Below are 14089 nucleotides of genomic sequence, written 5' to 3' on the forward strand. Positions count from 1 at the left end.
GAGACTTGTGGGCTGAGACGATTGATAGATGGGATAATGGAGCCTTTAATAGCTGTATTGCTAAATCCTTTCCATCCCAGGTCAGTAGTGACTGAAAGTAGTTTAGTCCTTCAGGTAGAAAATTGACACTCCACAGTGTGAATATCCTCTTCGTCCCCAAGCATGTGCTCTCCCTGGATGTCTGTCTTTGAACAACAAAATCTGCCTTGCACTCCATTTTCTTGTCATCTCCTTCTTACCCTTTTAGGCTTTTGCCTGTCTAATTGGTGAGCCACTCTGCAGCCCCACACTGCCACCCGTGTGCCTGGGGAATTTGAGAAAATTGTGGCCTTTTTGCTTTCATCCTTTTTAAGACTTGAAATGTATCTGCTGTTGTTACTTCATGACAGCTTCCATGCCTAGGCTAAAAAATGCTCCCTTTTCAGAGAGGCCCTCTATGCAGCCCCAGCTCAAGCTGGGTGGAAGCCCCCTCCCTCAGAAGCAGACCTCGAGAGAAGCCTCCACACAGCATAGGCAAAGGCACTCTCCACCCACGCGGTCAGCCTCTGGCCTGCTACACAGTTGCCTGTTTCTTAACCCCATGACCGAACCTCCCTGTCCCCCAGATCAAATCTCCAGCTGCATCTGGCTGGTTTTGTAGAACAGCAACCCCTTCACTCTCAGCACACCTGTTGCTAAAGGTGGAAAAATAAAATCAATCCAAGCACTGGTGGGGAAAATGAGAAGACAAGACTACTTTAAGACCAGATCATGCATTTATAAAAATCTTTATGAGGGAAATAGTTCTGCAGAATTTTTTCAAACATTCCTGAGATCCTTAGTAAAAATGAAGCTTTTAGCCAGTCAGAGCTCTAAAGAGGCCACAGTTAATGTGATGAGGTGGAGGACTGAGAAACCAGGACAGACACCAGTTAACTGTGGTTTGATTAGAAGTTGTAAGTAACTGACTATAGAAAATAATTATTGCCAGGCATGGTGGTCCATGCTTGTAATCCTAGGACTCTAGCAAGCTCAAGTGGGAAGATGGCAAGTTCGGACCCAGCCTAGGCAACAGTAAATCAGTGAGACCCTGTCTCAAAATAAAAAAAATGAAAAAGGGTTTGGGATGTATAGCTCAGTGCAAAGGCCCTGAGTTCAGTCCCCAACTGGGTTGGGGATGAGAGGAGAAGGAAGGAAAGGAGGGGGAAAAGGAAGGAAGGAAGGAAGGCAGGGAAGATGGAAGAAAGGAAGGTAGGAGAGAGCGAGGGATGGAGGAATGGGAAAATAATTACCAATATTTGCAATGACCACTTTTTAGCAGAACAAACAGTTTGCACTCTTTACATGATTGAATGGCATAAAAATTATTTCTGCCCTTTACCAAATTTTTAAATTGTCATTTTTATCAATATAAAATTCCATATTAGGGTTTCATTTGAATGGCTAAAATAAGGATTGTAATTCTCAAAGTAACATGTTGCTTTTGTTGTTTTCATTATTCCTGTCATCTTCAGCATTAGATTTCATCCAAAGCACAAAAACTTTTTGCATTTTGTTTTTTGTTTTCTGTATATGCTCTTGGACATATGTAAAAATTTGAAGATTTTTATGATTCTTAATTTAGGTAGGAAATCTGTTAAAAATGATCATTTACAGGAAGACTTACATGTGTGTGTATATGTATGTGCATACTCGTGCTTACAACCTATCTTATCTAAAAGAAGAAAAATGATTGTGTGTTTTTAAGTTATTGGATATTTTATGTAAATGTTTATATCCCAGTAATGATTTTATTATGACAACATACTTTTATAGTAAGATTAATAGAATCCTTAAGGTATTTCCTAGTTTTAAATAATACTATAATTTTGTACTATGTATATTTGTATTCGTTAGTCCACTAACTATAATGATTTTATTTGTATTTGTATTTTTTGTATTTTCTCTTTCTATTTTGGAAAAAAATAAGAATGATTTAAATAAGAGAAATGACCTAATTCAGTGAAATACTATATGGAAGCTATTTCTTGTATTTTGCTTTATACTAAGTGGTACCAAAAATGTATAGCTTTCTCAACTGTTAAATAGTGTCTCTTTATAATCATGATAAAGTCAAGTATTTTGCAGCTCATTTACAAAAGCAACATGTATATTTTTTTTACATGTGCTTTTAAGCATAAGCTACAGAGAGAGACGTGTACTCTGTAGTAATGTGTTTATTTCTATCTTATGGCTTCTATTGTTATTCTAGCCTTGGCATCCTTGGCTACTTTTTTTACTTATTTATGTATTTTTTTTTTTTTTCCAGTACCGGGAATCAAACTCACGACCTTGCACTTGCCAGTCAGGCACTGTGCCGCTGAGCTAAATCCTCAGCCCCTATTTTTTATTTAAAAGGTTATTTCTTGTAACTAATTTCATCACAAACAAGGCCCAGTCATTTGTAAATTCTCCTGTTAAAATGGAACTTCACCTTATTGTCTGAGAATCCCAGAATCATCCCAGTTATGCCTCCCTGTGTATTTCCCTGTATAGTTCTGACTTGCCATCCTAGTTGGTCATGGTACTTTGTTTGAAATCTGTGTACTTCTTTGGAAGTTTCAAACTTTCTCCTCTATTTTTGTAATTTTGAACTTAGATACATGATTCTGTTTCTGTCACCAGAACTAAAGCCTTAGTATTTAAAAGGCAGGATTGTCAGTTATAAAACTGGCCCCATAATTTACATATTTATACAATCTTTATTGAAATTGTGAAAGAGAGAGGTTACTTTTTATTCAGCCCAAGTGTAAAACTTGCTAAAAATGATCTTTCTGAGTTGTTGCTATGGACTGGTCATGGGTGTGATTTTCTTTGAAATATATGGTCCATTAGAATTTCTTCTCAAAGATAAAGGTGGTTCTTGCTACTAACCTGCCTTTTTTCTTGCTCTTTGGAGAGAGAGACAGAGTAGAATTTAATGGGAAGGCTGATGTTTGCATTTCATCATAGCAAGCATGAGGGTATGAAACATGTCAGTTTGCTGATATCAAACTCACTCACTTCTTTAAGTTTATGGCCCTGTAGCCTGATAATTTCATTCCTGGAGCTCATGAAGACATAAATTGATTGCCTACAGCCGGTAAACGTTGAGCAGAACAGTGTCAAACAATTGAAGTTGAGGAAAACAAACGAAAAAAAACTCTTCAACTTTGTTTTTCTCTGTCAGAATCAGATTTTCAGGCTGTTGTGAGAAACAGCTTAAAAATACACCTGAAATTTCCACACGACCTTGCACTTTCTTTTCACATCTCCACAAGCAGTGTCTCACCGAACAGCATGAGCTGAAAAAGCTGCTCACGAAACCCTGCCACAGAGCGCCACACCCTTCAGGACTGCTCCGCACACGGAGACGGCTGATGCTGAGGGCAGAGGAAGGAAAATGTGGTTTTGGAGAGGGCAGACGGAAACGCTGTAGTATTTCCTTGCTTTGCGTTCGCTCTGTTCAGTGGTTGTTCTCAGGCTTCCCTCGGCTAAGCCACACAGCAGGTCGGCGGCCTCTTTGGCCAGCCTCATCTCCCATAATGGGAGAAATGTCTGTCTCCGTTTATGGAGTTGATGACTAATTGCTTGATGCTTTGTTTGCATAAGCAGAAACTCACTCAGAGAAGTGTTTTTTTCTCAAGGCACCATGGCTGTGTTATTTGAACGGTGTTGTGGAGTGGGTCTCCGAACGCACATTTGTCCCAATGAGTGTGAACATTTCCTAGGAGAGACTAGGGTATTGTAAAGCCTAATCTCTTCACACATTATTTTTGTATCAGGATATTTTTAATATGCTCACGGACTGTGCCCATATGCTTGGAAATTCTTGTCCTGGATATTGCCTTGTTATTGCTTACCAACAAATAAGAGAGTGCTGGTCTGGCAGAAAGAGAACAATGGGTGCTGTGGATTTCTGTGCAGACAAAAGCCAACAGCAGCCGCCATTCTTGAGGTAGCAAGGGCCTGTGTTATCTGCCCCTCTCCAAATGAACTCTGAGACTCAAGAAGATGATAAATAAGTCCAAGTCTGCAGCTGGCTTTCAGCCCTAAGGAAATCAGTGACATGGTTTTAAGAGACATTCTTCACATAGAATATGTGTGCCATACGATGTTGTTCAACACAAAGGGGGACACAGGTTACCAGGTGTCAAAAAGGATGTCTGAGGAGCAGCCGCCACCAGTGCAGTCACACAGCATTGCTGCATGTTATGTGACCTTAGAGGCATCATTGTCTGTGTTGAGCAGAAACGTTTCAAAAGGCCCAGTTTAGCAGGTAGCTGACATGCAGGTGGGAGTAGAAGCACCGCAGGACCCTGGTCCACACAGCACACTGGGCTGTATGTGTTCAGAGACCCAATTCTGGTGGGAAGTCCGAAGCCACCAGTGATGTCCCTGGCTTAAGGGGCAGAAGGATTTAAAAGTTCTCTCTAGGCTGTGGTCAACTTGGGTAAGATGCTATTTCCTGATCACTAGGGGACAATTCCCCTAGGCCGCTGGTCACCAGAGCAAATAGTTATTTGCTTGTGGGTTCATTCTTTTGGAGTTTCTCTTTCCCATATCGCTGCCATCCTTGCACCAGAGGAGACCTGTCCCTTGCTGACAGCCTCTTGTTTAAACTAACCTTGGTTAAATTTCAAAATTTAACTGTCCTGAAAAAGAAGAAGAATCAGCAATACTGTATTATGTTGCTTGATTGTATATGACTGCAGAGATTCACTAGCGACCTGGGGATTTTTCACTTTTGTTCATTACTGTAGCAAATGATGTATGCATGTGTGTATACATGTATGTATATGGATATGTAGGTATTGGCTTTACCTGCTTCTGATATTTCCTGCAGACTTGCTCTCCTTGTATCTGCTGTCTATATGAAGGATACAAATGGCTATTTCATGTCCATATTTCTGAAACCTCATTAAGATTGTAAGCTTGACCTCTCCAGTTGAAACTGCATGCCAAAGCTCAGTCACAATTTATGATGTCTTTGGGACTCAGAAGAGCAATGATGTCTCTTTTCTCTACGAAATTTCATTTGGTGGGGGCGGATTTCACAGAGTTTGCAAAATGCTTCTAAATCATCTTATAAGACTGCAAAATGGGCTGGGGAAGTAGCTAGGTGGTGGAGCACTTGTGGAGCATGGGGAAGCTCTGAGTACTATACTTATGCAGGTCACTTGGACCAAGCTGACCAATGGCGTGTCGCAAAGCCCTGAGATGCTAATGAGCTGGACATCTCTCCCACAGCCCGGTTCACGGCCAGCAGCGCAGAGTGGCAGGCACTCAGTATCTGTGGAGGTGCAGGTCCAGAGGCAGCGGCAGGAGGAACGCGAGAGCTTCCAGCAGGCGCAACGCCAGTACAGCTCCCTGCCTCGGTAAGTGACCCCTGCCCCGGGCCTAGGGAACCATTCCTTCCCAGTGGCGCCAGCTTTTCCAGCTTGCACTCAATACTGACAGAGGCTGCTTGGCTGGCAGAGGACACATCTTCTGTACAGGAAGACTAGAAAGACACGTGCTTCCCGGATGCTAGCATCTCCACCCCACTGCTCCCTGACCCAAAGTGGAGTGACACAATATGAACACCAGGCTTGGGGTGTCTTCTAGTATGGGTTCTGGTTTCCATGTGGCCATGGAAAAAACTTTGCTCATCTGAGAAAAGGAGAGAAAACTGTTCTTTTGTTCTACCCCTGAGGTAACTAGGATGAATGATGCTTTGTTCATCTAGAGCTCTGTGAAAGGAGAGATGCCTTTGTGGGATCGGTGATGGTAATCCACACTGTCACTGTCCCGCCGTTCATGTGGTGGTTCATGTGGAACATCAGAAGGTCCCAAGGTGTCAGTGCATTAGCTAACAACTGGGCAGAACAGATTTGCCAGATGAGCATCCCAGAGGAGGCACCTCTGCTCAGGTGGGCTCTGTCAGAGGACCAGAAGCCTCTCATTGGCCTGGGCTCCAAACACTAAATTAATAGCGATCCTCTCACCCAGGTGTTTCTTCCAGGCAACACAAAGTAAAAGCAAGTGTGGAAAAACATTCACCTTCCCCAAACAAGTCTCCTCTGTAGTCACAATTATTCCGGATGTTGCTTGTCCTATTTCAAAACCAGGTGACCATGACATTTCGAATGTCATAAGATCCATTTGCCATCCTGATGTCAAGTAGACTCTTGCACTTCAGGGAAGCAGTTTTTAGGGGAGGGAGATGTTTGTCTGTGTATACTTGAATGACCCATATAAAAGTGATCCCAATTCAATTTCATATAAAGGTGAATCCCTTCAATTGTTAGGTCATCACTATGACAACCGGGAGGGGCATCACACTGGCAGGGGTCAACTGAAAGAACATAGATAGCATGGATGTGAATGAAAACCACCAGGATGACTGTCATCCAGTGTGACAATTCGTTCATTTGGTTGTTCATTTTTAACTCGTAAGGTTGTATCTCTTGCCTTTGAATAGGAGGGTTACCCATTAGCAGTTCTGTAGCCCACTCAAGATGGGAGTCATTGAAGGTTAGTTCTGAACAAGTCCTTAGCTGCCGTGTTGTTTTGCAAGGAAATAGCTCAGAGAAATGAAGTATCTTCCCACAAGGTCACCCAGCAAGTCCTTTAGCTAGAATTCAAACCCACAGCTGCCCATGCCCTAAATCATTATTTTAGAAGGCTCTTTGCTACTAAAGGCTTTTGTTCCCAACTTCAGGTGTTTTCAGCTATAAAGTTCTCCTGGGTGCTCTGCTGCCCCTAGAGCAGTGATGGTGAACCTTCACCAGGTTCCAAAACTGCAAACCAAAACCCACTTCTTTAATTGCAAAGTGCCAACACTGCAGTTAAATCTGAATGCTCGTCTCTGGGGACGACTTGGCTTGCATGCTGACAGAGGGCTCTGCGTGCCCGCTGCAGCATACGTGTTATAGGTTGTCCACCACTGCCCTAGAGTTTGGAAGGAAGCCACTGTATGACTCAACCCAATGGCTCAAATGCTAAAGGCCGTGCTGCTTGGCTTGGGTCCCATCAGAAAGGTGAGCAGGAGTGAGAGACCAGGGTGGCCTGGACTCCCCAGCCACAGGGTGGCCACAGCAACGCACGACTCCTGTGAACAGAGTCACAAGGGCCCTCTTCTTGGTTTTCTTGGCAAGTTCTTGGCTTCATGTGTTTCCTTGTGTTTAAGATCATTTAATGAGCAATGAAGGAAATGCAGAAGGCTGAGGAAAAGAGGTAGGAGAGATGGTGGTGGGGCAAGCCTGGCAGGCAGGCAGACAGGTAAGGGAAAGAGAGAGACTGGGCTCCCTGCTGTAGGGAGAGGCAGATGCAGGCAGGGGATTTCCCAAGCTCTGCTCGCTGTCTGAAGTAGCTCGTACACTGCGAACCGAGCCTTTCATCCTAGTCTCCTCTCCTCCACCTGTTTTTTAAAAGTAATGATAACATATTTTAAAAATTGATACATAGTAACTGTATCGTACTTAAGGGGTACAAGGTGACATTTAATACATGAATATAAGGTACAATGATCACATCAAAGTAATTGGCATATCTGTTACCTCAGACACATGATTTCTTTGTGTTTAGAACATTCAAACCCACCATATTGAAATATCCAGTTAGTGGGTGCCATCCAGTTACCCCACTGCGCCCCTCTTCCCTGCTAACACCTCCTTTTCTCCTAGACATCCCTCCCCATCCGCTCTTCCCTCCCTTTCCCTGTCCCTTGAAGCACCTGTAGCACCGTCCACATTGATAAGCAGAGAGTTGCTGATGCTACTGCCAGTACTACTGCCGTTTTCTAAAGGCTTCCCACACAAAAACCAACTTTCCCTCTGGGATAATTGTAGCTCTCTATTTTTAGTCATTTGAATTCATTTAGATAAGAGAAAAGCAGACATCCCAGAATAAAGAGTTATGTAAGTTTTGGCAAGAAAGGCCGGCAGCCTCCCACATCACATTCTTCTCTTCTTTCAAAGAGTAACTTCTCGGTGCAGATCTTGGTCCTTACTGTAGGGAAGTCAGAAACAGAGCCCGGGCCAGCTCAGCTTCGTTCCTCCGCAGCAGCCGGCACTGCTTACAACAGGTTGTGTGCGTGATGTGAGGGAAGGGAGGAGCTCAACCAGGCCGACAAGGGGCCTCGCGGCACCCTACGCAGCCAGAGTCAGTTCCAAGTTTCCGGCATGTACTGTTCTTCAGAGACGCCTGACGTCTGCATTTCAGATGTTGACAATTAGCCGAGTTTTGTCTAAACAAGCCAGTGTGGCATTTAAAACCAAAAAGATTTCACACACAGGCGCACATGCACACATACGTTCATTTACAAAGCGCAGCATAAAATAAAACAAATGGTCAAGGCTTTGTATCAGTTGCGTTAGATAAGGTGGTTCAAATTAGAGATCTGTGTATAAGCCAGGCAGGTCTGCGAATTGGAACCGTAATTAAAGAAATCCATGGGTAGAATGCGAGTCACATTTTGAAATGCCAGTGAGAAACACTAACCAGGTGGAAGCGCTAGTTTGGGAAGAAAGGGGACCCGAGTGGCCCCACACTCATTCCCAATCAGACAAGGATGTTTTCGTTTTCATTCCTAAATGAGTTCCTTTCCCCAGTATCCAAAGGCAGTTCTGAAACTGAGCAGAGGTGTCGTTACTCTTGGAAAGACTTCAGATCCTTGAGAAGCTATTTCCCGTATTTTCATCTCCTCCTCCCTTTTCCCTGCCTTGCCTGTGTGTGTCTGCCCTTTAGCTTCCTGCTTTGCATGCGTCCCTCTAGCTGTGTCTCTGCCCATGGCCTGGTCTCCCCATCAGGCCTGGGGTTACATCTCAATTCACTTGTCAGCCTTCAGCCTTGGTCTTCATCCTTCTCTGAGCCGCACCTCAGGACCAGAGTCCCGCACTGAGGTCTTGCAGGCCTTTTTGAAGGGAGTTATAATTGTCAGATGGGTTGATTTCCAAGCCTGGGCATGTGTGCCGAGCAGATTTGGAAATCTCCAGTGGGCTCACTGAAGGACCAAGCAATCTCAGTGTGTGTTGTAGAAATCCAGGGAAAGCAAATCAGTGCTTCCTGGCCTTTGACAGAGGCACCCTGGGAAAGTAGGCAAAGGATGGGTCTCCAAGGACCAGGGTTTTCTCATTTTCACAGCACTATGAGTTAGCCTCTCTTCCTGTTACTCTCTGGTGCCCACCTCAGCTCCATGATCTCCATCCAACACTTCAGACCAAGGAAGGGAAAGTTCACTTTTTTCTTTAGTTTACTTCTTTGGTACAGAAGATGCCCCTCATCCCCACCCCAGAGCCTGATGTTTGCAGGCAAAGCTTTTGTCTTGAAACTGCTGCTCCAGTAGCTATTCATGAGTCAGTTAAAGTGTTCTGGGCACTTTTCTAAGCCTTTTATACATTATATTTCATTGGGTTTTCATCACAACCTTGTAAGGTCAGGCATTATATTCATTTCACAGCATGAGTAACTTCCCCAGGGTCACGCAGCTGTCAAGTGGCAATTTCAGAGCTGAGCTGTGTCTCTCTGTTCCCAAGCCCCTCTCCCCCTGGGCCCTGGTGACTGGGTTTCTAGTGTAGGAAACCCTGCTTGTCTGCTTTCTCTTCTTGGTCTCTACAGCTGGCTTATTTCTCATCATTTCCGTAATCAAGAGCCTGTTGATACCAGTAGCTTCCTCACCCGGGAAGTAAGTGTGTGTGTGTGTGGTGGGTGTCTGTGTGTCTGTGTGGTTGCATTAGACCTTACTCCAAATCTCAGGGCAGCCTGCTTCCTTCTCTCTACACTGATTAATGTGAAGAAAATTTTAGCTACAATAAATTCTTTCTCCCACATCGTCGTATTTCCATCCCTAACAAACCTTAGTGAATTCTCAGTGTATTTAAATGTAGCCTCTGTCTTCCCGGACGATCCAGAATTCAGCTCACAGTACACAACCACCATACCATATGGGCCTCACGGATTTGGGAGGAAGAGGCCTTGTGGGTCTCAGTAGACCAAGGATAAAAAAAAGGTGAAATTCCTGCAGCCAATTTCTCATTATTTTTTAATTGATAACTAACTCATAAAGGAATCCACCCCCTTGTTTCTGTGATATCAGTAACAAGTTCGTTGTTTTAATTAAAGTTTCATGATTAATGTCAAATCCCTGGTCTTGTGCTGACACTTTCCATCACTCATGTCTCTGGGCAGATTAATTTATGACTTTTTAAGTGGAGATAATCAGTGCTTTAGGCAAATAAACTATTCCATCAAATCTGAGTATTCTTGCTCAGGCTGATGATACAAATGGTCTGACTCCTAACTAAAAGAGAGTGAGATAAATACACTGTTGTCTGCCCCATCCATCATAGTTAGATCCCCGAATGGTGCTGGGTATGAAGTTCACTTTCCCTTTTGAAAACTTCACCAACTTTTCCATTTGAGGCCACATGGAAAATGGGCAGATTCCAGCCCAGACCATGTTGCGGGCACTTCAGAATGCTGGACGTGCCGAGTGCTGCATTCCCGTGGGAATCCCAGTGGTTTCCCAGGCCTGGTTTTTCTGCCATAGCCAGGAGTCCTCGTGAACATCCAGCCGTGTTGTGTATATTGATGCCAAAGGCTGGGCAATGCGTACTGTCGCCAAATGATTTTCTTATTGATAAATGGAGCAATATATTTTGCTTTATTATTCAATCGTCTCTTCTACCTCTTCCATTTTCAAGGCAGAAAAATTAGGGCATGTCTTCCTTCCTGGCACAAAATTGTTTTACTTTATCATAGCCTATCTTATTGTACATTCATAAAAGCACCTAGAGACTTGGTAGTAAATTAAAGATGTTTCAAAACAATAATATTTCTTGAAAATCATGTGCAGTTTTATTGCAGAAGTGATAATTTGAAATTTCTAGATGACTGTGATTTGTGTCCCTAACACAGGATGGTAGTGAGTGAGTTAAACAGGTTATCCTTGCCTTTGGTGACAGCCAAGTGTGCAAGGAAATACTGCTTACCCTCCAGACCCCAGGTTTTCCGGTCCTGATGAGCAAGTGTTCTGGGATGACCACTTGCTGGAAAGGGCTGCCTGCTACATTTTTAATGACAAAGGAGTCTAGATGTAAATCTTTCATAACCAAACTCACACTTCAATGCATTACATGCACCCATATTAGCCAGCATTTCTGGTATGATGGTGGCGGCTGTGTAAAATATTTGTTTTGCTTGTTTAGAATTGAATTGTAGCACGTTAAAGCAAGCAGCAATGACTGCTGCAGAAGATGCTGTCGAATCTCAGAGACTTCCATACTGGCCACTGTGTCTGAGTTGTAGGGGAGATTGTCACCCTCGCAGAACAGACAGTACCACAAGACTCAGGAGGAGCAGGGCCCCATTTCTGAGTGGCTGACACGCCTGCTTCTCTCTCCTGCTCTGTCAGTGTCAGCGGGACTGCCTGAGACAGTGAGCTTCTGTAGACAGCTGCTGTGGGGCTCTCCAGCAGTGTTGGAGGTGTGATGAGAACGTGGCTCTGTGGGCCGAGACACAAAGACGCGTGCTCCGTCTCATCCCCTGTGCTCCCCCAGCCCCCATACTGACCTCTGGCCTTTGCTTTCCAGGCAGAGCAGGAAGAATGCCAGCTCAGTGTCCCAGGACTCCTGGGAGCAGAACTACCCCCCTGGCGAGGGCTTCCAGAGTGCCAAGGAGAATCCCCGGTACTCCAGCTACCAGGGCTCCAGAAACGGCTACCTGGGTGGGCACGGCTTCAATGCCAGGGTCATGCTGGAGACCCAGGAGCTCCTGCGCCAGGAGCAGCGGCGGAAAGAACAACAGATGAAGAAGCAGCCCCCACCTGAGGGCCCCAGCGCCTATGACTCATATAAGAAAGTCCAGGATCCCGGCTGCCCCCCGCCCAAGGGGCCCTTCCGGCAGGACGTGCCCCCGTCCCCGTCTCAGGTGGCCAGACTGAACAGACTGCAGACTCCTGAGAAGGGGCGGCCCTTCTACTCCTGAGCACGAACAGTGCCGCCTCACGGCATGCAATAAAGGACACTTTCCTACGAAGACTTGTATTTTGGGAGTTGTTTTTTTAAAGAAAAAAAAACCTTGATGGTACTATGGAATATTTCTGTTGTTGGTATCAGTGCCTTTACGCAATGTGAGCAAAGAAGTAGAAGGCCTTAATGTCTTTGCCACTGCATCTCAAGTGTCTAGTTCATGGAAGGATCTCCACCCTGACAATCATCCCTCTGAGGCGTTTGTACACTCTGCATCTCTGGAGCCCCGGGGTCCTGGCCCCGGCACAGAATGGCTATGGCTTTGCTCCCGCAGCCCACTGAACTTGGGGTGGTGCGTTAACTTGAAGCTGAGGTGTCCTTGATCCCTTTTTGCCATCCGCCATCTCTTAGCTCTGGGCAACATCTCGGTCTCTGGTGGGTGAAAGTGGGCAACATGCTCCAGAACTCGGGACTTCCTGGGACTTCCCAGCACAGTCTTTTATTTGTAGTCGGATGAATTTCTCTTTTCTTTCTCAGCCCCTTGTAACAGGAATGCTCCGTCATTCTATGAAAGACACTAAGCCATATTCCAACACTGTTTGGTTATTGTGGTCTTTTTGTAACTGCCTTATACCTTTACCAATAAAGTGATGATTCAAGTCTGTGTTTATAAATACACTTGTTTGGTCACTTTCCTGACATATGTTGAGTGAGCAGAGATCTGCGTAGGGAATGGGGACACGGGAGTGACCTGGGTGGGGGACCGGGCCTGCCACTGGGTCCTGCGTGCGCCCTCGGGAAAGAAGGAGCTGAGAAAGGAACGCTCCCCGGTGGAGCTGCGGACCTGTGCACTCCAAGTATTATTTTAATTCCTTTTTGTTGTGGCCAGAAGGGCAGGGAATGAGAGACACATAAATCAGCCACGTGTGGACTGTAAAAACTGACCTCTCTACAGGTTTTGAGGTTGGTCGGAATTGATATCATCTAGCACTTCCACACCCTGTATCCCTGCCTGATGATTCGGTGTTGCTAAATAATTCTGCTGCAAAACATAAAAAAGACAAAGAAGGGAAGAGCCATTTCATATCACACAGAGAATGTTTTGGTGTTCCGAAGCAGTGATGACAAAAGCTCGCCGTGGGGTCAATATTTTAATGCACGTGCGGGTCGCCAGGCCCCTGGTTGCCCCCTTTCCCATCTGGTGGTCTGAATGTCCTGCATTGTAAACCATGGCTGGGTTGCTAAAGTGCCTGTGAATCCTGATGTGAAACAAAAGCTTGAGATAAAAGCTCAGAGTACCATGTATTAACAAAAAAAGAAAAAAGATATGTATTGTGTTGATATGCCTATTTTTTTTTCTACTGGCACATTGTATTTTTGTGTCCACTTTTTTTAGAAAATATGTGAAGTGTCCACATGTACCTGTGTCTCCTTTGCATTTCTGTGTACTGGTTCTGTTTGTTAATAGTGTGCAGCGATGTTAAACGGTGTCACCAAAGTGGGAGCGGCGACCTTGGATGCTAGCGGCTCTTTCTCACAGTCCCCGAAGCTGTGGGAAACAGCTTTCCTTGTACATATGAGACTTCTAATAAAAGGTGTATTTCTCCTGGTCTTTGTGGTGTCCGAAGTTTTTCTGTGGAATCTCTCCTGGCTGGGCTCTGGGGTTTTTGTTGTTGTTGTTTTTTAAAGTATATTAGCAGATGTGATTTTACAAAAAATATATTTAGTCCAAGCAGAAAGTTTGTCCATCTCTCTTTGTGTGCAGACAAAGAAACGGGTGGTGGATTTCTTACTTGGATATCTGAGGAGGCAGGGAGGGAAAGATAGGAGCCCCTTCATGCTGAGTAATGGAAGCCCGCCGAGTCGGACCTGAAGGAGCCAGCGCTGCAGACCTCAGTAAACGGAGATGTGACAGAAATCTACAGCCTATCTTGCTCCTTTCCAGTTACTTTTTTAAACCAGCTGTTTTCCTGGAGTCTCAAGCCTCACCTACTGTGAGCTGGGAGTAAAGTCCAAATCTTAGTCTATTTCCAATACTAAATTGGTTCTTATTTTCCAAATCATAAAGTAAGGGTTTGCTATCTCTTTTAAACGGACAATCATCAATGTCTGTATGGTGTTTTGAAAACATGGAGGACAAG

The 14089-nt window shown here is 44.7% G+C and overlaps 1 protein-coding gene across 14 annotated transcripts in view; it reads left to right on the forward strand.

Annotated features, from left to right (window-relative positions):
- Positions 1–13560, forward strand: part of Pard3 (par-3 family cell polarity regulator) — a 527188-nt gene extending 513628 nt beyond the window's left edge. For all 14 annotated transcript variants that reach the window (XM_005398126.2, XM_013521392.1, XM_013521386.1 and 11 more), the window contains 2 exons: positions 5248–5375; positions 11571–13560. In XM_005398126.2, the coding sequence (XP_005398183.1) occupies positions 5248–5375; positions 11571–11964 (522 nt within the window). In that variant the 3' untranslated portion in view covers positions 11965–13560. The remainder of the gene's footprint in view (positions 1–5247; positions 5376–11570) is intronic.
- The last annotated feature ends 529 nt before the right edge of the window (positions 13561–14089 follow it).

This window comes from Chinchilla lanigera, unplaced genomic scaffold (genome assembly GCF_000276665.1).
Source record: "Chinchilla lanigera isolate Chin_1 unplaced genomic scaffold, ChiLan1.0 scaffold00061, whole genome shotgun sequence".
Taxonomy (NCBI): domain Eukaryota; kingdom Metazoa; phylum Chordata; class Mammalia; order Rodentia; family Chinchillidae; genus Chinchilla; species Chinchilla lanigera.